The sequence below is a fragment of the Cloeon dipterum genome, chromosome X, assembly GCF_949628265.1.
Source record: "Cloeon dipterum chromosome X, ieCloDipt1.1, whole genome shotgun sequence".
Taxonomy (NCBI): domain Eukaryota; kingdom Metazoa; phylum Arthropoda; class Insecta; order Ephemeroptera; family Baetidae; genus Cloeon; species Cloeon dipterum.
The window spans coordinates 31,450,648-31,472,961 of record NC_088790.1 but is presented as its reverse complement, the minus strand read 5'-3'; the positions used below and the strand labels follow the sequence as shown (position 1 = coordinate 31,472,961).

The 22,314-nt window shown below is 38.3% G+C and overlaps 1 protein-coding gene across 9 annotated transcripts in view; it reads right to left on the bottom strand.

The window, feature by feature from the left end:
* Positions 1–22,073, bottom strand: part of Zasp66 (PDZ_signaling and DUF4749 domain-containing protein Zasp66) — a 29,727-nt gene extending 7,654 nt beyond the window's left edge. For 3 of the 9 annotated variants that reach the window (XM_065496075.1, XM_065496079.1, XM_065496080.1), the window contains exons 1-4: positions 10,853–11,104; positions 9,097–9,245; positions 7,452–7,746; positions 7,249–7,392 (exon numbers count right to left, since the gene is read on the bottom strand). In XM_065496075.1, the coding sequence (XP_065352147.1) occupies positions 7,249–7,392; positions 7,452–7,746; positions 9,097–9,245; positions 10,853–10,996 (732 nt within the window). In that variant the 5' untranslated portion in view covers positions 10,997–11,104. Of the gene's footprint in view, positions 1–7,248; positions 7,393–7,451; positions 7,747–9,096; positions 9,246–10,852; positions 11,109–21,925 lie in introns of those variants that run through there. The other 6 variants (XM_065496073.1, XM_065496078.1, XM_065496072.1 and 3 more) reach the window with 4 other exon arrangements.
* Positions 22,074–22,314: the final 241 nt, after the last annotated feature.

The window sequence follows — 22,314 nt, the reverse complement described above, 5'->3', positions numbered from 1 at the left end:
TACAAAGTTCCTAAAAAAAATCATTTTCTTGATTAAAATACAATTTACATTTTTCTCTTGTAACAAAATCCTTTTTTGAAAGAGTTTTTCCTCAAGAAAAAAACGATTGCATTTTAATTCTGATCAAGGATGAATTTTTAAATGGGAAAAATTCATTAATGTAATTTATTTATTTTGAAATTCCACTCAAAATTGACCTAATTAGCAGTGTAAATTTTTTAGAAAAATGTCTGCAAAGCTATAACTGTCTGCTTGCTTAAAATTCGATTTTATTTCACTAAAAAAAGTTTCCCTAAAGGTTTCACAGATCTTGACGAGAGGAATCGAAATCTGGCTGCAAATTTCGGAGAAAATTTGAATTTTCATTCTGGCAAAAGTTCCATTTTTAATTTATAAAAATTGTTTCCTGCATCCAACAATTCAATTAATTTTCAAGTTGTCGCGCAATTAAACTTGAATCCATTTTCCGGATGTAGCTTAACTGCTTCTTTTGAAGAAAAAAAAGGTGCGTGGGCTTGGACGGTGTTTGGTGTTTACGCAAGCTGTCCGGGCCGCGTCCATTTTCTCGCGGAATAAATTATAAATGCGGCGCGAGCGCGAGATAAATTTTATTTTCAAGTTATTGCAAGACGGGCAGGGCTGCGGCTCTCGCTCTCGGCGTATAGCGTAGGCAAGTGCGAGGAAAAAGAAGCAGGCCACGTGCTATTTCGGGTGCGAGAGAGAGAGAGAGATTGAGTCGCGAGGCGGCGGTGTCCGTCCTTTCGCTGGTCGCTCTCGCCGCTTTCGTCCGGCGGCCGTCTCGATCGGCTTTCTGATCGCCTTGCACGGCCAGCGAGTCCGCGCGGCCCTCCTGCTCGGCCTGGAGTCGCAACAAAATGCCAATTGACGCTAAACACTCTTGCTCTCGCGCTCAAGTTTAAGAAAATAAATGGAGCTCTGCTTTGGCGAAGGCGAAAGGGAAAACGCCCGCAGTGCGAAAATATACACGCGCAGAGAGATCTTGCAATAATTATCTTTCTGTGACCTACGCTCAAGTGCACCACGCGCACTGTTGATGAAAAAAAAACGGCAAATTGAGCAAAGCCGAGGCCGGGTTTGTTTTTGTTCGCGGCTACCATTGCGTTTCAAACTTGAAAGAAAAACTGTTTAAAATACTTTGAAATAGGAACAAGCCAACAATTAAGAACATTTTTGAATCAATTGTTTGTGGAATGAAATCAGCACCGACGAACAGTTAAATTTCGGATTTTGCAGAATTCCACGAAAAATTAAATTATTTTACGCTCGATTTCGAAGACAAATGCCTAAGTTGGGAAATAAATCATGATTTTCTCTCAAATTTAAATATGGAAATTCACCAGTTGCATAAACCCTAAGTGTTCGAAGCCACCAAGAAATGACGCCACCGTATACTTTCGATTTTAAGGCACTTCCGCTGCGATTTCAGACTCAATCTAGGTACTCTGCATTCTTCACTTAATTTACTTTCTTTTGACGTGCTGAAAACCAAAATCAGTTCTGCCAATCGCCAAAGAATCGTGAAAAACAATTTTTTTGAAATAAAAAAATCATTTCCAACGTTTCTACGGCGAATGGCTAGACTGTTTTTGGTTTTCAGCACGTCAAAAGGAAGAATATTAAGTGAAGAATGCACAGTGGCAGGATTGAGTGTGAAATCGCAGTGGAAGTGAATTAAAAATCAATTTATTACCAAATTATACGGTGGCGCCATCAGTTGGCAGCTTCGAACACTAAGGGCTTATGAAACTGGTGAATTTGGGTAATTTAAGTTTTTTCCTAATTTTCAATTTAATACAGGATTCTGTAAAGCTTTTCGATTTAAATTTCGACTTTATAACCAGATTTTTAAATTACAACCTAAAAATATTTAATATTAAATTGAAATTATTGGTTCAATTTTACCCTTCTTTTGCGTGTAGAGTTTTGGAATGTTGCCTTAACTGATTAAGCCACGTTTTAGGGGTTTTTAATACAATAAATAGGCCTTTTAGTGTTTTTTTGTCGTTCTCATTGATTAGGGATGAAAAAAGGACCATGTTTTTCTGATTTTTGGAACCAATTTTTTTCCAAACCCGTTTTGCAAGCATTTCTTTTTCCGGAATGTGTTAGAATCCAGATTAAATTTATGTGTTTCATCGAGTTTTTTTAACCCAAAATTACAGAAACTCTTGAATTTTTGTAAAAAAAATATTAAATAGGGCGGCAGCTTTGAAAGGAAAATCAATATTTCTAAGGAAAATGTAGACTTTTGTCCCATAATGATTTTGGCAAATTAGTTAAAAGGAAAAAAGCCAATCAGCTTGTGATTTATTTTTAAAATGGTCGGAGAAAAAAGGGAGATCAAGAAAAAACACCAGTTCTCCAATTAGTTTCTTTTTTTAAAAACTAGAATCTATAAAGACTTGGGAATTTAAGCGAATTACTATTTTTGCCTGTCCAAAACCGAAAAAAGGAATTTATTTTTACCAATAATCATAGGCTACAATATTACGATTTGTTTCAAAATATTCATTTTCCTCTCAACCTGTCATCGTTTTTAGTAAAAATAGATCCAATTTTTTCTAGGTCACCGCTCTATTTAATTTTTGGTCCTCTGAAGAGTTTGAGTAACTAAAAATCTCAAATTTAATCTGTATAATGTCCAGTAAACAAAATTTGTGCACGATGATTTGATTAAAATTCAAATTTTAGTTGGAAAATACCTCTTAAAGACCGATATTTACATTCAACCTCAAAATATCGAATTACTGGTGAGAAAAACGACCGAAGGTTCCCACGTCCAAGCTGATTTTGTAATAAATGCACTTTTAACTACCCTAAATTACAACATGTGGGGTCCAGCGAGAAGCATTTCCCTATCTGGTGGGAAATCATATTATTTTTTAAATTCCATAAGTTTTTCTCTTCAGGTCTCATTTTTGATGCAACAAGTTTTGATTATTGTTATAAAAATTTAAGTTTTTTGCGGTATTTGTACAGTTCTATTTAGGTGAAACGAATTTCTTCAAAATGTTTAAGATTTTTGAATATATAACCTGAGCAGGACGCGTTGGAAAGGTTTGGTTTGAATTAAAGTACATTTTTTAAACTAGATGAGGATTTAATTTAAAAGCGTATGTTCTCAAAATTGACGTTTACTCTTAATATTTTGTACAAATTTGATTTCGTTCACCGCTACAGGTTTTTATATAAATTATGAATGACTGTGTAATTGCTTATTCAAAATTTGATATTTTAATTCAATTTAAATATAAAACTTAGTTATAAATAGATATTTGAGGCTAAAAAAATAATTTTTTTAACATTGCAAAACCAAAAAATAGGCCTAATTATTTTAAATGCTTAAATTGCTAGGAAAGCTAGGATATTTTAATATTTAGATCATGTTTGAATAAGTTTTTAGCATTACAAAACCTAACCAATCGAATTTTCCACCCTCAAAAAACCGTTTCGAATGAATTTGGATGCTTTAAAAATTAATTTACCAAGAATTTTCGGCAACTTCTGATTAAAATGAAATAAAAACGATATTAACTAGTTCAAAGAGCTGCAATGAATGCGTTAATTGTTAAAACTGTGTTGCTTTTTGGCAGCTCACCCAAAGCAGAGTTTCCGCCTCGTTGGGCTGGAAGGTGTTGTTGTTGTCGGCGTGGTTGTTGTTTGCTTGTTGCGGCTGCGAATGCCTCCTTGCCTGCACCCCGGCCATGATTGTATCGCTTTTTGCAATGAAGAAAAATGAGCTGCAGCGCAGAATGGTGCGGCTCGCGACCGGCCAGCCAACTAACTTGAAACTTTGCTGGAACCGTCTTTTGGCGTCGCGCGCGTTTTCGCTCTCGCCTCCTGCCTCCCGTTGGCGCGCTAGATATTATAAGTTCGCACACCAAAAATAAACCGCCGGCCGGCCACATAACTGGACGTGTGTGCGTGTGTCTCCCTTTTCTCGCCCATCTCTTACACAATATTGCCAGAGTTGCAGCCAACGACGATTCGCCATCCATCGCCGCACACTCTGTTGCAATCTTTATTATAATCGTGCCGCCGCGCGCACCCACAACCCACATGCTAGCTGCAGTTTTATACTATTTTCGCTTGGCCCAGGTCGGAAATAACGCAATTAACACGGCCAATGACTCCATCATCAATTAAAACTATAAATGAAATACAATTTTTATGGAAAATTCAGTTTAATATGCTTGATAAGAACGCAAATCTCTAAATGGAAGTAGAATTTATTCAAAAAATATGTTAAAAACCGTTCAAGAGTGACAGGCGGAGTAAAAAAATCGCTGAGCTACTTTTTCTCCCCATGCATAAGAATTCCTTCTGCATGAAACGATTGACGCCATTTTGTTCAAACAATGGATTCAATAGTTGCGAATTTGTGATAATTTATAAACAAACATACTTCTTTTCTGACAATCTAGCCAACAATTATTATTTAATTAAATAAAAATGGCGCCAAACGTTCACTTTAGGCGGTCTTCTCCTAGTTCTCGCAGATTGCTTAATTTTCTTTCTGCTTGTATTAATGAGCTGAAATCCGATTGTTTGGTCTCTTCTTGCAGCTGAAGAGTTGATCCATAGATTTGTAACCGCAGAAACTCAATTAAAGTGGATTTAATTGTGATTGAAGACAAGAAAATCGGTCAAAACAGCAAGAATTCTTTGTTGGAAGAATCCTCGACGCTGATTGGCTGACGAATACGCACGTTAGAGTCTCCCGCGCAATTTATAACACTTTAACGCAGTTGCTAGGCAACCGCTGGCGCTGTTAGCATGCGTTTTGCGTCAGCCAATCAGCGTCGAGGAATATTCAAGCAAAGAATTCGCAATTAAATCGTCTGTTCATTAATTTGTGATTGAATTAATACTCGAAAATCAGAGCAAACAGAAAGAATTTTTATTTCTCGACGCTGATTGGCTGACGAACACGAACGTCAGCATCTCCAGCGCATCTCCAACACTTTTAGACTGTTGCTAAGCAACCGCTGGCGCTGTTGGCATGCGTTTTGCGTCAGCCAATCAGCGTCGAGGATTCTTCCAGCAAAGAATTCTTGCTGTTTTCTCCGATTTACTTGTTTTAATTCGCAATTAAATCGACTTTTAACGAATTTCTGGGACTATAAATCGATAAATGAACTCGTTAGCTGCAAGAACACACTAAAAACAATTGGATTTCTGCTCAACGCGGTAGTAAAATGGAAAGAGAAATCTTTGAGAGGCATATAATTTGGCGGGAAAAATTCGTTTGGTGAGTTTTTGCACTTTATGAAGTTCCTCTCTGTATTTCTGCTCATGGTAGTGTTTGATTTTATCAACTTCTTGAAATTTGGCAGTAGTTTTAGTGCTCAATAAATGATTTTTAAAATTTTAGCGTGCTAAAATAATTGAGTCAGATTGTGTCAGGCCCTGTCAAGCGCCCTTTGAATGCACATTAAAAGGAAAAATGAATCAAAAGAAGATTATATTTAGAATCCGAAATATTTAGGCTAGACGCTTTGCAAAAACCGCAGACACTTTGATGAAATCACGTAGTAAAATTAATTAAAATTAATTTTTTAACAGCGGAAATCGCTTTTCGCTGGGCATTTAATTTGCGCCACTTGACAGCCTTCTGGACGTATTGGAACGCACATCTGTCGTTTTGGCAACACGTTTTATGCACGTCCGCCGCCTTTAGAAAACACCACAGTCCGTCGATTGCATTTCGCAACTCAAGAGGCACACTCGAGCCGCCCTTTTGATTTCCTCTGGAACTCTATTTTCAATTTGCAACGCGTCACGACTGTTCAAACTGCGAAACTCTGTCAGAAAATTGAAAAATAGCAAAAATATTACAATAATTTCCAATTAAAATTAATCCTGATTTAATTATTGGAAAATGGTTTATAAATTTCCCCGAACCAAACAAAGTAGATAATTGTTGTGCTGTAAAGAACCACTTAAATACCGACACGTCGCGAACACGGAAAAAATGATTCTTCGAACCATTAGCGGAGCACTAATAGTGCCAAATGCGCCAAAGAGAGGGTAAAAATATTTAAATTGAACACCCCCGCGAGTTGAACGAACCCTGGCACAGGGCCACGCAACTTTATTTTCGAGAACTCGCTGAAAATTTGTTTCATCGCGAGCGACAATGAGGAAAAAGCCGCTGCGGCTGCTGATTGCAGAGAACACGAACACGGCGGATCGAGTTTGGTTTGAGTGAGGCGTAGGGTACTGCAAGTGGGCGTGCGCCAAACGGACGCCGCCGGCCGCCACCGCAGCCACCTTGGCCGCCGGCCAAATAAAATCGTTTCGACTGGAAAACACGCGGCTCTCTGGCCATCTCTTGGCCCTTCGAAAATGCTCCACGCTCTTCGTGGTTCCACGCCTGATCGCTAGATTCGCTTTACTGCCCGAATTTCAACGGAGAAATTCAAATTTAATTTATTTCTCTTGTCAATTGATTACTTTTTATGATTGAAAACAATTTTAAACCCGATTAATTGCTATTTTTTCGGTTTCCCGCGAATTTTAGTGCCACGCCCCCTTTCAAGAATTTTCACAACAACGCCACCTGCAAGTTACGCCCCCTAAAATGCTCCGTGCTCTTCGTGGTTTCACGCCTGCTCGCTAGATTCGCTTCACTGCCCGAATTTCAACGGAAAAATTCAAATTTTATTTATTTTTCTTTTAATTTTACTTTTTATCTTTTTATGACTGAACACAATTTTAAAACTGATTAATTGCTGTTATTCTGTTTCCCACGAATTTTAGTGCCACACCCCTTTTCAAGAATTTTCACAACCGCGTCCCCTGCGAGTTACGCCCCCTAATATGATCACAAAACACGTTCAGAATTTTGTTTTAAATGTTTATTATGGCTTATTTCTGCAAAGAATCCGTCTTAATTAATTTGATTGAACTATTTGCTCGCATTCTTTGAGGCCTATTAGTTTTTTCCTCAGACACGGCGCTCGTTAGGAGGGCAAACAAGTCGCCGCAGAGCGTTAAATAATACGCGGGAAACGAAAGGATCTATCGCGGCGCGCGACAATGATTCAATCCGCTCGAAATAGCGACATCGCCGCGTCCCCTGTCAAAATGGCGAGCGGCAACCTGCATACCCGGCATGCTCAACAGGTTGCATAAATTATAAAAAAGGCGCGGGAGTCGAAAAAACGTCACTAGGCCTTAAATATAATTTTTAAAAAATTTTAAAAGCAAAATTCAGGCACTGACCTGCATGTCGACGCACTCAGGGGCCGCCAATTCGTTATAGTGAGCAGAGTTGACTCCAAAGGGTCCTCTTCCGTCCGAGGAGAGACCTGGCAATGGAGGCGGGAAAGTCGTCACGGGCAGGTTTTGCACAGGACTTTTAAGTGTCTGCAAAATTAAATTATATTTCATCAATAAATTATTCTAAAACAATTCAATTAACACACCTTTGTGAAATTGTCATTGTTGGGCAGGGGTTGCTGCTGGGGGGTGGGCGAGGTGAGGGCTTGGAGGCTGTTGGGGCCTCGCGCGGGCACCACGGACACGGGGCTGAAGAGCTCGGTGGACGTCGGGGGCGCGTGGGCGGTCTGCACCTGCAGAGGACTGTTTACCGGCACGGGGGTGGGCGGCGAGAGGGGCGCGCCGTTGGTCACAACTGCCCCCTGCGCATGGGGCGGCTTCGAGAGCACATGGGGCGGAGACAGGGGCGCCGAGGACGACGGGGCTTTCGTCTGATCACCTCTGGAAAAATTGAAGTAAATGTTTAATTTGATGCAGAATTTTTATAAAAGAAATTAAAAAACACAAATTTAACCTATTTTTTATTTCTGTAATTTATTTGAAGGAAACAAGCGTTTTGTGGCGTTGGAAAAATTACAAAAAGTGGCTCAGGGACCGATTTCAGGGTAGGGTACCCTAAAAAAGGTCGTCTGGATAAATCAGGTGATAGGACTTAGCAAGACCTTTCGTTTAAGACCTTGTGACTTAAAATCCATCAATCCGTAAAATTATTATTCAGAATTTTTCGAAAATTTTGAACATATCTGAAGTTTGGACAATAAAAAAATCGTAGTAATTCGAAAAATTGTCCGATTTTGAAAAACTGCACGCGGGAATTCGTACTCTAGCAACGGGCGTCGACTGGCATAGAAATCATCACCGTAGGGCCCACAGGGCCACAGCTGGGCCCCAAAAACCAAAATTTTGTAATGTCCAATTTACGTTTTTTCACATTAAAAAATTAATAACTCGGCTCCTATGGGTCGTACATTCAAAAACCAATGTTTGTTGAACTTTTGGTAAAATTCTGCGTCGAATGGATTCAAAGGCGGGGTCCGTGTGCCCCCGCTGCGTGAAAAGCCCCCGAAATCGGCACAAAAAGTCCTTTTTTCTTCGTGTTTTCTTTTAGAATTAATTCACCTATGGGCCGAAGTGTGTTTCTGACTTGATTTTCTTTGAACTATCCGGGTTTCGTGTCGAAATTTGCGTTTTTGGAGACTTTTCACACAGGTAAACCGTTTTCGTAAGTAATTGTTTGCCAAAAAACGTCCCGCCGTTGCGTTTATTACGAGTTGAATTTCAAAGAGCGGTTGTTACAGCTGCACAGACGGGTTTTTACTGCTCCATTTCCAGTGTTTATCCGCAAATAGAATGGTCGTTTGTGTGAGATGTCGGACACGCAAAGTGCATTAGGGGAGGAAATTTACATTCATGACAAGTGGCGTTACACACAGCTCCGTTTCCCTCGCTCCGCTCGCTCGGTGTTGGATAATCGCTCATCTGGGCTGCTCTAGATGCTTCTTCTCGCATCTGCAGTCTTGGACCTGGTCCAATAAATAAGCATTCCTTCACGAATTCTTATCTTCGAGGCTCTTTTGTCCGTTTAAACTTATTTAATTTCAAAACAATCAGTCCGGTTTGACAAAATTCCCCAAAATCCTTGCCTGACATGGTTTTTTGGCAGCTGTAAATATTTGGCTCGTCAAATAAAATGGCGAAACGCGCGCGCGCGCGTCAGTCCACTTGAATCTTGTTTCGAAACCTTTGCCACACAAACAAATAAACACAATCCTACGCAATCGTTCGTTTTACCTCTGAACTTGCAGCGTAATGTTGTTGCCGGCGTTTTTGAAAAGGTGCTGCGCGTCGTTGTGGCTCAGGTGGCGGGCGTCGCGGTCGCCGATCTTGGTGATCACGTCGCCAGGCTTGAGCTCACCTTCCGACGGAGTTCCTGCCAACGCCTGGAATCAAAATGCCAAATTCTGAGTGTGTTTTACATAAAATTTACATATTTTTTAAGGTAAAGCTGACTATAAAACTGTTTACCTTAAGAATTTTAAATCAAATTTACATTAATGAAGAAGTTCCGCTGGTCCTGTAGCCATTAAAAGTCTTACATACACATAATTCAAAGTAAACTCCAGTTTCAAAGAAAATTCGCAGCCATTTAAAAAACCGTTACTTGCAAAGCCTACATAAATGTTATGAAATAATGAGAAATATTTAATGTAAGCCTTTAAGTTCAATAGTTAAATAAATTTACGTAAGCTCTCATGGCGCCTGCAGCGCCGCCATTTAAAAATTTTACAAAACAAATAAATTCGCAACGTAAAACGTCCGTTTCTCGTTTAAATTTGACTCTGTGCAGCTATGACAGCTTCCAAGAAGTACTCAGGTTCTTGGCAAAGTTTGCGTTTAGCCCCATTAACGAGTATCTAATTTAATTTTATGCGTGCAGACATATTTAGCCGCTGCAGAAGTGCACTCTGCATGTCTATCAGTTAATTGCTCTCGAAATAAACGGCCAAAAGCGATAAAATTGTTGTTATTCATCACTCGTCAAGGAGGTGCATAATTTGTTATTTTTGCCTCGCCTCCTTGTATGCAATTAATCATCTCAGTGCAATGAAACGCGATACTCTATCTCTCGGAGAAAGAACGTGAAATGAAAATGGATGAGAATTTGCTAACGAGTTGGCAGTTAAAATATAATTAGTGACAAGTGCAAGACACGACGGCGTTGAAAATGTCCGCAACAAAGTAGAACATTTAAACATTCCGAAGAATGAATTGTCTTTTTTAAAAAACACTCGAGCGGCCATTTTTAAACTGCTGCGACCTAGAAACTCGGCTCGCTGTTGTCCCACTGATGCATTTCTCGATTCTAAACAAACAATCGGAGCGAGACAAAAACAGTTGAAAGCGAAACTCTTTAAATATCGTTATTTTTAATTCAAAGAGATACGAGAAATCATAGATTAGGAATAAGATTTTAATTAACGGCTTTTTTGATGGTCCTGTGACGGTTGGAAGCTCAGAAAAAATGGCTGAATGTCTAGAATTCAAAGTTATGTGAATGATTTTAATCCAGATCCAAAGAAATTAAGTTTTATAATTTGAATTATCTGAAGAAAGCTGAAGTAGGTTTATATAAAATTTATCTCTCAGCCCGTATCTCAATTTTGCTTGTTAAAAATGATAAGAGTTTGATTAGAAGGTAAATAAATTAATTAAAAAAAGTCATGCGTCAGTGTGAAAAAAAATTTAATTTGGTTAAACTGTTTTTATATCCAAATTTCCTAGTATTTAAAATAATTTGAGGATTTTTCAAAGGTTAAAAATTGTAAAAATCCCAGAAACAAAGTCTTTCCACTAAAAAACAAAAATTTTAAAATTAAAAAAATGAATTTTAATTAAAAAATGAAATTTAAATTCCCGAACATAAAAAATCCCGTTCTTTGTTTAAGAGAGTACGTGTCAAAACAAAATAACAATTTTAAATAATGGACCGAAATTCCTCGAATTCCGCGTGTTGCGCGAGGTCAGTGCCTGCCGAGCCGAGGCTCACCCTTTGCACGGTGAGCGGCGTTCCGATGTCGGCGCCGCCGGCCAGCCGGAAGCCCCACGGCTGGTTGAAGCCGTCGCGCACCAAGGTGATTGTGACCCTGGCGCCAGGGTTTGAGTTGGAAAAGCGCCTGCCGCTGCTCGCCATGCCGTCGGGCCGCTCGGCCTCCGCACTCTCAATTCAAACGACGACCGCACTCGCGCTAAGAAGCTCTCAGAAGCGACTCTTTCTCTTTCTCTCTCTCTCTGCTCTCTTTGCCAACGGACAAACACGACGCCGCGCGCTCGCCGGCTATTTCGGGACACCAGCAATGGACCGCGCGCCGCCGACCCAATCTCGCACCTCGCGCGGACACTGCCGGTGCCGACCAACGCCGCCACCACATGCACTGTCACCCCCCTCAACCCCCCTTTTTGATGCACCGCGTGCCGTGTGAACTGGAGCTAAATGTTCTAATTTTTTTTCAGGACGTCTAAAATAATTAATTTGGAGGAAAACGTGTCAAATTTTATTTTTTAATTAAAAATGATCATCTTTTTCTTATTTGCATTCCTTCAATCGGAGCAGTTTCAGGCTAATTTGGACATTTGGAGGTCGATTTGGCTTTTTCCTGGATATTCACGGGTACTCGAAAATTTCCAGACGCTATAATTGGGAATTTTGTCCGATTTTGGTTGAATTTTAATTTTTTTCTGGCTGGATTTAAAACAGGTAATTCTACTGTGGGCATTTTAATTAAATTTAGTTGTCAAGTCCTAAATATTTAGGTCACAATTCCAGAATTTGCCTAATTTACATAATTGTTTTAGAAAAAAGTTAATTATTAATTTTAAAAAAAATATAAAAATTGTTAGAGTAAAGATAAGTTGGTAAATAAGGTGTCTAAAATAATCTACATTAAACGGCCAACAACTTTGCCACATTGACAAACTTCCTAGGTCAAAGGTCAAGGTCACTAAAATTTGACCTTAGATTTTAAAATATTTCTGCATATTGAAGGAAATGAAAATTTTAATTTTTGAGATAGCCAAAATGTGCCTCATTTAATAAGAAAAAACTCTTATAAGAAATGGTGTTAAGGGTTTTCCGCATTTTGAGAAATTTGGATTTTAATTTTGAAAAACGTGTTTTTTCACCCCAAAATTTTTATTATAATTGAAATTTAACTATTTTCACGCATGTTTCGACCAGATTTTGTTGCTAAATTGAAAATTATTGAGTTTTCAAGGGGGTTGAAATTCACCCTCATCCCCCAGGGGGTGATTTAGTCTTAAATAATTAAAATTTTCAGAATTTTACCGTCGTTGGTGTAGTTTTTCATGTTTTCCACCCCCAAAAAATCAAATTTGAAGTCAATTTCTCGTTTCATTTCCTTCCTTTAGCTCTAAATGACCTATCTAAACGTGTATTTGGCATGATGTTTCCTAAAAACCGTAAGAAAAAATTTATTTCGAGGAAATTTCACAGTTTTCAAATTTTATCACACGTAATTTATAATGATTATTATTGTTTTATGATTAAAATTATAACAGTAAAATGATTATTCGTGTATTTGTTGACGTTTTCTAGTTTTTTCCGTGATAAAATAATCATTTTTGGTCGAAATTTAACTGTAAATCCAGTTAATTAAAAAAAAACTCACGGAGAGGAGTAGATTAATCAGAGAAAATCGCGTAATGGCGTTTGAAACGTGCCTACAAATCATTTAAAAATTTATAAATTGTAAAAAATAAATTAAATCGGCCTAATTTCATTAATAACAATTTTTTTCTGTTGAAATTTGGTTTCAAGCCCTTCGAGCTTTTCTAAATTTGTAAGTAAAGCCGGTGTGCGCGGGTGAAAGACTGCTCTATTTACATCTTTTGCCTTCTTGCCGGTTTACGCGCCACTTATCAGCCGGCCGGTCGTTTATTTTCCTCGGCGCAAACAAGAGGGAAAGAAAATAGAACGCGCGCGGGCACTAAAGTCACGGCCGCAGGCTCGTTCTCTGCTTGAAAATTACCGATGTCTCGTTGCAAAAGTGACAAATCATAAGTCAAACGCGGCAACTTTGTCGAAATTTCCGCTTGGCACGAGCGTGTCGCTCAATGAGGCAACGAGCGGCTCGAAAATAATTACAATTACGCACAGAGACCGGCAGGCGGAAAATACGAATTAAGAAAGGCGTCACAATTTTGCCACTTGTCACTCTTCTATTTCGAGTGCTTCTCGCCGCCGCGTCCGCGTGTCAATCAGCAAAGTATCGCGTCGCGACGAAATCGCCTCGCAAATTTTAACGCCTGCCTCCGCCAACGGCGCCAACGCAGAGATGAAATCTGCTTCCGCTTCCGCTAACAAGACAGCTGACAATGAATGAGCAAAGCAGCTTTCTTGCGGTTACAAATTAATTCTGATAAACAGAGGGAAGCATGTTCAGCCCAAAAACTTAGCACAAAATTAGAGGGTTTTTATTATTATTAATTTAGAGAGTTGATTATTTTAATTATGGGGCTGCTAAATGATAGCAAAATCTGGATTTTACATGAAAATTGTTTTTCCTGCACATCTTTTTTAAATTTTCCGGGGAACCACGCCATGATATTGATAATTGCGAAATTTTAGATATTTTTCCAACAGTAAAAACTATCGAACTGACGAATATTCTCCTCAAAATCAATTAATAAAAATAGTTCCCAGTGCTAAAGGACGCCCTTTTGATCGCTTAACAAAAAAAAAATTATTAAATCGAATCTATATATTTGCTATATTTAAAAAAAAGAAATGCGAGGCTGCCGTCCAGTACCATGTTATTTTTAGAAAAAGTTTCGTTTTCACCACCATTAATTGAGTTTTGGACAAATTTTTGGATGGTTTTTGAGCCAATTAAACGATTTTAATCATTTTTTCCTATAAAAATGATTCATTCATTGGCAGAATTACGTGTTTAACTCATTTTAAATTAATTAAACACCATTTTTCATCCTAATCTTAACAACAATCCATTCAACAAATTTCCGAAAATCTTTCGTTTTACATTTTCACTAAATTTTAATTTAAAAGAGGATTGATACTTTAAAATCCTGGTTGGGAATGCATGAACTTGTCTCTTAGGATTTATTTGAAGCCAAAATTGAGCTAAATAGCATTGTAAATTTTTGAGAAAAGTGGTTGCAAAGTTAGTACTGTCTCCTTACTTGAAATCCTATTTTATTTCACAAAAAAGAGTTTCCCTAAAACGCTGTTGGACAGATCTCGACCAGAGGAATCGAAATCTGCCAGGAAAATGTACTCAAGCGCTGCAAATTTTGGAGAAAATTTAAAAAAATTCGAATGTTTTCTGTAGCAACGTCATTTTTTATTACTGCGACTGTTTATTTCATCCAAAAATTCAAATAATTTTCAATTATCTGCCGAGATCGCACTACTTAAAGTCGATTATTGAAGCAACGATGTTTATAAAGAGCTCCAATTACCAATTATGCACTCGTTGGTTGTCGGTGGGTTTATTTAGCGAAAGGAAATGTTTAGATTTTGGCCAAACAATCGAGACGACGGTCACCTTGGCTGCGAGCATCAACTTTCTTTCGCTCTCGCCGCCTGGCCCTTGTGCTTTCCAGACCCGGCGCGGGTTATTATTAGTTATTATGCCGGCATTGTTTCGCGGACGGACGAAAGAACTGGCGCCGGATGTGGGTGGAAGGGTGGGTGGATTATTAGGCTCGCCAGTCGCCTGATCAAAGCCAAGCGAGACACTCGAGACGCGCCGAAACTCCTCACTCCTCGCCCACGCAACAAAAAAAACAGTTTGCCAAGTTATGCAACCAGCGCGACGCAGAAAACACACCTGTTGCATAACTTGCATCTTGAGTGGATAAAAAGCAAAACAAAAATAAATATGGGCCTTGCTCCTGTTAAAACTCAAATTTTCTCAAATTGAGCACGTTTTCTCGGCAGATTTCGATTCGTCTTTTCGAGATCTGTCCAACAGCGTGTGAAACTTTTTCGGGAAACTCTTTGTTGTGAAATAAAATAGGATTTAAAGTAAGAAGATACTTTTATCATAGATTTACACTGCTTTTTAGGTCAATTGTGGCTTTCAATGAATCCAAAGGGAAGAATTCTTGCATTTTTTTCTCTCTAAATTCAACTAAAGAGTTTTTATAAAGATTTATAACCGGAGAAACAATGAAAAGTAGCATTAAACCGATTTAATTGCGAAAGAAAAGACGAAATCATCAAGAAATCTTTGCTGGAAGAATCCTCGACGCTGATTGGCTGACAACGCGCATGTCAGCATCACCCGCGCAATTTACAACACGCGTAAGCCGTTGCTAGGCAACCGCGGGAGCTGTTGACAAGCGTGTTGCGTCAGCCAATCAGCGTCCAGGATTCTTCCACCAAAGAATTTTCTGATTTCCGTCTTTGAAATCGGTTTCAATCGATTTTTGATGAATTTCTGCGACTATAAATCGACGAATCAACTCTTTTGCTTCAAAATTAGGCACCAAACGTCGGTAGCAGAATGGCAGCAGGTGTCTTATACAAGACATTTGGGATTCTTTTGGCGGGAAATCAACTTCAAATAGTTTATTCCTTGTTTTAGTTTGTGATTTTTAAACTTTTATCTTCATCTTGATATAAAGTTAGTAAAAATAAAATGAAAAATACAATTTCTAACATTTTCTATAAAATATATTTTTTAACAATTTATAAAGCAAATAAGGAATTATTTGTTACACTATTTTTAAAGTAACATTTTGCCTATCTGACTCAAGGTTCTTTTCCTCTCCACGGATTATTCATACAAAATTAAACCAGGCGACAAAAATTAAACAAGTGTATTTTTAATGAAAAGAATTCGAAAGCGAGCAATTTAAAAATATCGAGTTTTATTGTCGTCTCGAGCGAGCCAAGAATGCGTGCATGCGTGTCCATAATGCGCGCACGGAGAAAGGGTTGGCTCCAATTTTACGATCGTTTAAGAGCAGCGAACTCTCGTATAAACTTTCGCTTTTCGGTTTTATCACCCGCGCATGAGAGACGCTATTTTCGGAGATGGATTTGAAGGGAACAGGTGTTGCATCTGGCGCCAGCCTATAGTTCCGTTTTGTTCATAGCGTATAAAGCCGGCTTTCAGGCTTCTTTTGACTATTTTGAAATTGGAAGTCTGCGAGAAAACTATTCGTTTTTTTAGTAAAGACATCGTTTGCATGAGCCACGGCGACGGTGAAAGAGGAAAGAGGCAATGATAATAATTGAGGTCTGGATAATCAGAATGTATCCCACACAAACTTACTATCAAAATGATGAAATTTGAAAAAAAAACATATTTTCACTAGTTACGGGAGGTATAATCATAATAAAAACAAAAAACAATAACATTTGATAGCAATAATAATAAAGTATTGGTGTTTTAGGGGAAAAGAGAAAGGTGGAAATAACAAAGACCGACAACTCTCTATTAAGAATTTAAAGTTGTAATCCGATCGGAAACTGATCAAATGCCCAAACTGAAATTGTTTTCTAACAATCAATTACTAAATTCTTTTTTCAAATGGAATATATTCGTCTTGTATGCAATTTATAATATGTACGAATGAAATTCAAAACTGATTTTGTACGAATTAATTATTTTAATAATAAGTTTTGGTACTCATAATGTTGACGGAAATAAGTAAGCATGTGGCAGGGGGAAAACGTTTATAAGGAAATTGAATAACACATTTCTTGGCATTTGAACACATCAATTCTTTGGAATTCCGGTACAATTTTGAACACTGTGTTACTTTTTGAAAATTTCGCTACGATGCCTCCGGTGCAGGACGAGCAGTTGACCCTGATGACCAAGAATCGGCTCCAAAATCTGCGAAGGAGAAGCCTCGGTTTGCAGCAACTCGCTCTTCGAGAGATTTCGAAGCAGCTGACATTTTATTTAACCCATCCTGAAGAGCTGGAGAAACTGAAGAGTTTGCGTGAGTATAAATCGTTTTGGTTCTAATATTTGAACGACATATCAGTTCATCATTTGCAGCTGGCGTTTTGCGAGACAAAATTCTGCAAGTTTTAATGAAGAAGAGATGTTTGGACAGGGAAGGAGACAAAACGGAGTTTGAAAATTTGAAAGAGATCTTTCCATTGCTGCTAAGCCCTAGAACTCGCTACATCGAGTTGAACGGCATTTTGTCATTTTTTCCTGGCTATTGTGACATGAGAAAAATTAGAAAGGTAACCGCGCATTGTCACAGTCATGAAAACACGCAGTGAAAACATAAAAACGTTTGTTGTTAGGTTACAAAATGGTGCGTCGAACTTTTGAAACAAATAGAAACACGGGCACCGCAAGTGGAAACTCTCGTCATAAATCATAACAATCCTTTTTACGCTTTTTACAAAATGCATTCTTGTTTACGCAGTGCCCGTGTTAATCGGGCTATGGTGAAATCACTGATGAAAATGCAAAAGTTAAAGAGGCTAAATGTCAACTTGTATATCTTTCCACTACCCAAATTGCTTAAAATATGCAAAAAGATTTCGAGTCTACGGTACATCAATATCGGTTATATATATCACGATTACGGATACGGTGTAACATACGAAGATGATGAACCATACGAAGACATAGAACTGCCAGCCCCTGAACGAGTGTTGAGCAGTTTTCGCAACCTGAAAGAAATTGTTTTCCAATTCCCCCGGTTTGAATGGTTTGGTTGTCTTTGCACCCGAAATCTTCCAAACATCGAAGTGGTTCAATATGATCCAAACAAAATAATGGATTCGTCTCACTTCATTAAATATAGCGGTAGATATAGGCGCTTGGACTTTCCTGGCGCCTCAAATCTGCGACATATGTGGGTGGACCTTAAAAAGGATAAAGCAAAAAAAGTTGAAGCGATGACCAAGTTATTTCCAAACGTCACCTGTCTCATGGTAAGTTTAATAACTATACAATTAATTTTAGTTATTTCTATTTTAAACATCACTTCAGCGCTTTAAACAGTATTTTTTGTTTAATTTCAATAAAGGTTAAGAACATGAAGCGTTCATCCTTGGAAGCGATGCTGAAATTCGACAATATTAGACAGCTTCATTTGTTAAATCCTCGTCGCCACTGCAGCGACGTTATAGAGAAGTATATGGTCACCCACGGACAAAAACTGCAATCCCTTTATTTGGGAAACGCTGAGGAAAATTCATCAATAGATTTGGAATCGATTTTCAAGTACTGTCCGAAACTTGAAAAACTTTCGCTGCTCAACGTGGATTTAAAAATGACATCATCAAAAATAGATTATTTTGCGGAGCTGAAAGAACTTGAATGGGTATTTGAATTTTGGTAAGTATCAGATTTTCCCCGCAATTATTTAACTGATTTTTTGTAAATTATTAGTTATGAGTACACCCCTTATACAATACCTAATCCAGAAAGCAAGGATTTTTCCAACATTCTATCAGCAGCGCCTAAGCTGGAAAAAGTCAAATTGGATGTGAAAAATGTGAACCAAAATGATCTTTTGATTCTCAACTCTTTGATTCGAGAAAAAAGAATTTTAAAGAACCTACACACTTTACACGTCTATTATGAATTTCCAATGCATGAAGATTATTTGGCTGATGTTATGAAGAGTGCGTGTGCATTCCTTCCCAAGTTAACGGATTTCAAGTAAGCTAAGAAAATGTTGTTTTGATTTTCCTTAGATGAAAACGTTTTTCTTTTTGCAGAACCGGATTTAGAGGACAATCTTTTGACCCTCTCCTGACATGCGTATCAACTTCTGGTTGGCAGTGTGAATGTATTAATGAGATGTGTGAAATTTTTGAAAACGAAAAATAAATAAGTTAGCATTTATTTATTTATTCCTCTACACTGTATTTGTTGTGACACTCTTTGGCCTGAGAGGTGCCATGACCAGGCGCCAATATCGACAGTCGAGAGCACCGTATATTTTACAGAATTGGCATTTATTCTTTTGAGCGTGATTCGGAGATTATTTGCCACTTAGAAAAGTTCTGTCAAATTACAAGCTTAAAGATTTGCTTCCTTTATATCACGTTTGAGTGTAAATAAATATAGTCGCAATTTTTATATCAATTAATGCTTTATTAACTCTTTTTCTTTATGACCTCTTTTCCGAAACTTCTGATTGGCCGCTGGACTGTCTCCTGATTGGCCTCCACTATTTTGACGCCATATTGGATTCTTACCGGCGGGAAAACTAACACAGATCGCAACCCGGTCCCCCCGGTGGGAATTACGACTGCGCAGAAGATTTTAATTTAGGTCACGCATGCGCAGTGATGATTTTTAGCCTCCCTGTGAGATTTAGAAGCGATCTGAACACACTGCGCATGCTTAAGATGCGCACAAGTTTACTGCGCAGCTTCAAAACGGGCGAATTTTTCAAGCTGACTGATTTAACCATCATTTTCAAATGTCACCACGTATCGATCCACTTTAAAAATAAATTTTGCACTTGATCAGAATCAAAATATGATCTAAATTGGTAACAATGACTCGAAAGCCACGTGCTGACAGGCGATTGTGCCCCCAAATAAATCTGCCAATCAATTTGATTGACAAACAAAGTGATTCACCAATGCCGCTATTTATGTTCCCTTTCTCTCGCTCTCTCTCCAAATGAAAATAAATGCAACCCTCTCTGGCACGGAATCGGAGGAATGTTGGCAGATTGAGCGGCTAATTAGTAATTAGCGTTGAATCACTGCGGGCGGGCGGTCGGCCGGTCGATGAGCCAAATTATTGCACGCGGCGCTGCAAATCGGGGTCGCTTATTGTCTGTTTATCAACAATGCGCTCCAATTACGCCCATGCGACGAATGATTAACCATTTTGCTGCGTGACTAACTCCCTGTCAGCGCCCTTGGGTCTGCTTTGCTCTCGATTGTTGCAAAACTCACTCTCGGCACTCGCTACGTGTGAGTGTGTGTGAGAGTTGCATTCTAATTTCGTGAGTCCCACGCCTATTTTCGTATGGCCGCCGCCCGATTTTATTATTTCGCTCTGATTCGGCCCCGTGACCTCACTAGATTTTTAAATTGAAATCGTTTGGATTGTTGGATTTAATATACAATTTTTTATAAATTAAAAATGGAGTTTGCTACAATAAAAATTCAGATTTTTTAAATTTTCTCCAAAATTTCCAGCGTTTGACTACATTTTCTTTGCAGATTTCGATTCCTCTGGTCGAGATCTGTCCAACAGCGTGTGAAACCTTTTAGGGAAACTCTTTGTTGTGAAATAAAATAGGATTTCGAGTTAAGGAGACAGTGCTAACTTTGCAGTCACTTTTCTAAAAACTGTACAGAGCTAAATAAGTCAATTTTGGTTTCAACTGAATCCTAAGGGACGAGTTAATGTATTTCCAACAAGTATTTTCCAGGATTTTGCAGAAAAAATAAATTAAAATAATTTTTATGAGAGTATTCAGAAATTTGCAAGCTTTTTACCTAAGAGTAAAAATGTTTTTTCTGACCTAATTCCATTAAAATTTTAGACCGTGTAACGGTTTGTTCAGACAGATACTTAAATCGCCCCGAATTTTTTTTTAAAAAAAGAAGAATTTTCCCTTTTTTGTCTTTGAAAACAAATAATTATAGCCTCTGGAAAAACACTAGGCTTAAAAAATTCGATAGGAAATAAATATTATCGTCACTCTCCAACCTGAGCCAACCTGAACAAGCTGACGCTTTTATTGATAATTAAAATTATATAAAATATCGCAATTGGTCAAGATTAATTGCTTTTAATTTTTTGAAACAAATGAATCGCAAAAATGTCAAATTAACAATAGAAATATCATTAAATTTTGAACCTGTGAAAAAATAAATATAATTTCAGGAGCAAAAACCCTTTTTTTTACAATCTCACAAAATATTTAAGCATAGAACCTTGAGAAATTGACTGATATATTAATAATTTTTATGCAGGAGTAAAATCGCTTTGAATTTCTATTTGCATGTGCCGATTCTATTTTTATTTAATGACTCTGAAGCGTCGAAATATTGGCTTGCGCGCCTTCAATATTAATGGTAGTTTGCACACGTAAAGCACGCATTTAACAAATCATCCGCACTGCTACAAATAGCCCAAACTATGCAAAGTCGAAAACCATTAAAATTTTACCAGTTGTGAAGCCGCCAACAGATGGCGCCACCGTATAATCTCGTAACAAATTTAATTTTAAGGCTTCTCCGCTGCGATTTTAGACTCAATCCTGTCACTGTGCATTTTACACTTAATTTTCTTTCTTTTTGACGAGCTGAAAACCAAAATCGGTCCAGCCAATCGTCGTAGGATCAGGAAAAACTATTTTTTGAAATATAAAATCTTTTCCAACGTTTCTACGGCGAATGGCTGGACTGATTTTGGTTTTCAGCACGTCAAAAGAAAGAAAATTAAGCGAAGAATGCACAGTTGGAGGATTGAGTCTGAAATCGCAGCGGAAGTAAATTAAAATTAAATTTATTGCGAAAGTATACGATGGCGCCATCTGTCGGCGGGTTTAAAAAACTGGTCAATTCTAAAACTTGATTCCTTGTCGAAAACTCACTCTTTTCAAAACAAAATAAAATTTCTTGAATGTGCAAAAATGAAATCGTGTACCGAGGAATGTTAAATAAAATTTAAAAAATGGATTGATTTCGATTCTTCTCGTGATGTGCAAATTTTTCAGGGTAATTTCCTTAAATTGTGAAATAGATCGTGATTTTACAGTAGAGAGCCCATTTAGTAAGGCTCACTGTTTGACGGGAAAACAAAATTTTAATTTTCTAAAAATATAAAATATTTCGGCAACATAGGATCAGATTTTTCTGAGAATATTTTTAAATTTAGCAGTTTGTCACAGTTTTTTTATATTTTTCTCTATATAATTATTAGCTTTTCAAATATGTTAACTTTTGGCTTAAATATTTATTAAAGATAAAAATAAATTAAAAAAATGTCAGGATATTTTTAAAATGAACCATTTCTAAAATTAGTCTGATTGAAAGGCCAGACTAATTAGCACTCGTGTCTGCGCGATGCACGACTATGTGCCAATTGCACGTGCCGCCGGCGAAGCGAAGCGAAGATCCTACCTTGTTGTTGTTGCGGCTCTTCCTGACGCTGAAGACTGGGAAGTCGTCAGGGTCGGGTCTGTTCCTGGGGATGCGCCAGAAGGCAGGTCGCTCCATGTCTCACTCACCGCGGCGGGGGTTGCAATGAAAGAAAGACGCGCGCGCGGCTTATTAACAAAATCTTTTGCGCCCGCGATGACGTCTGCAAAGCTGCAGCCGCTATGTTTAGCGGGCTGCCCCCTCCGCTCCGCTCCGCAGTCCGCAGTCCGCACGCGAGCCACCCCGCGACTTCTCTTCGCCTCCAATATTAACTAACCCTCTCGGCGGCGTCCGTCTCACCAGCCGCGCCAGCTGAAAACAAATTTGTGTTTCCACAATAACTTCTCGTCGGCGTTGGCACGGTCTCGTCC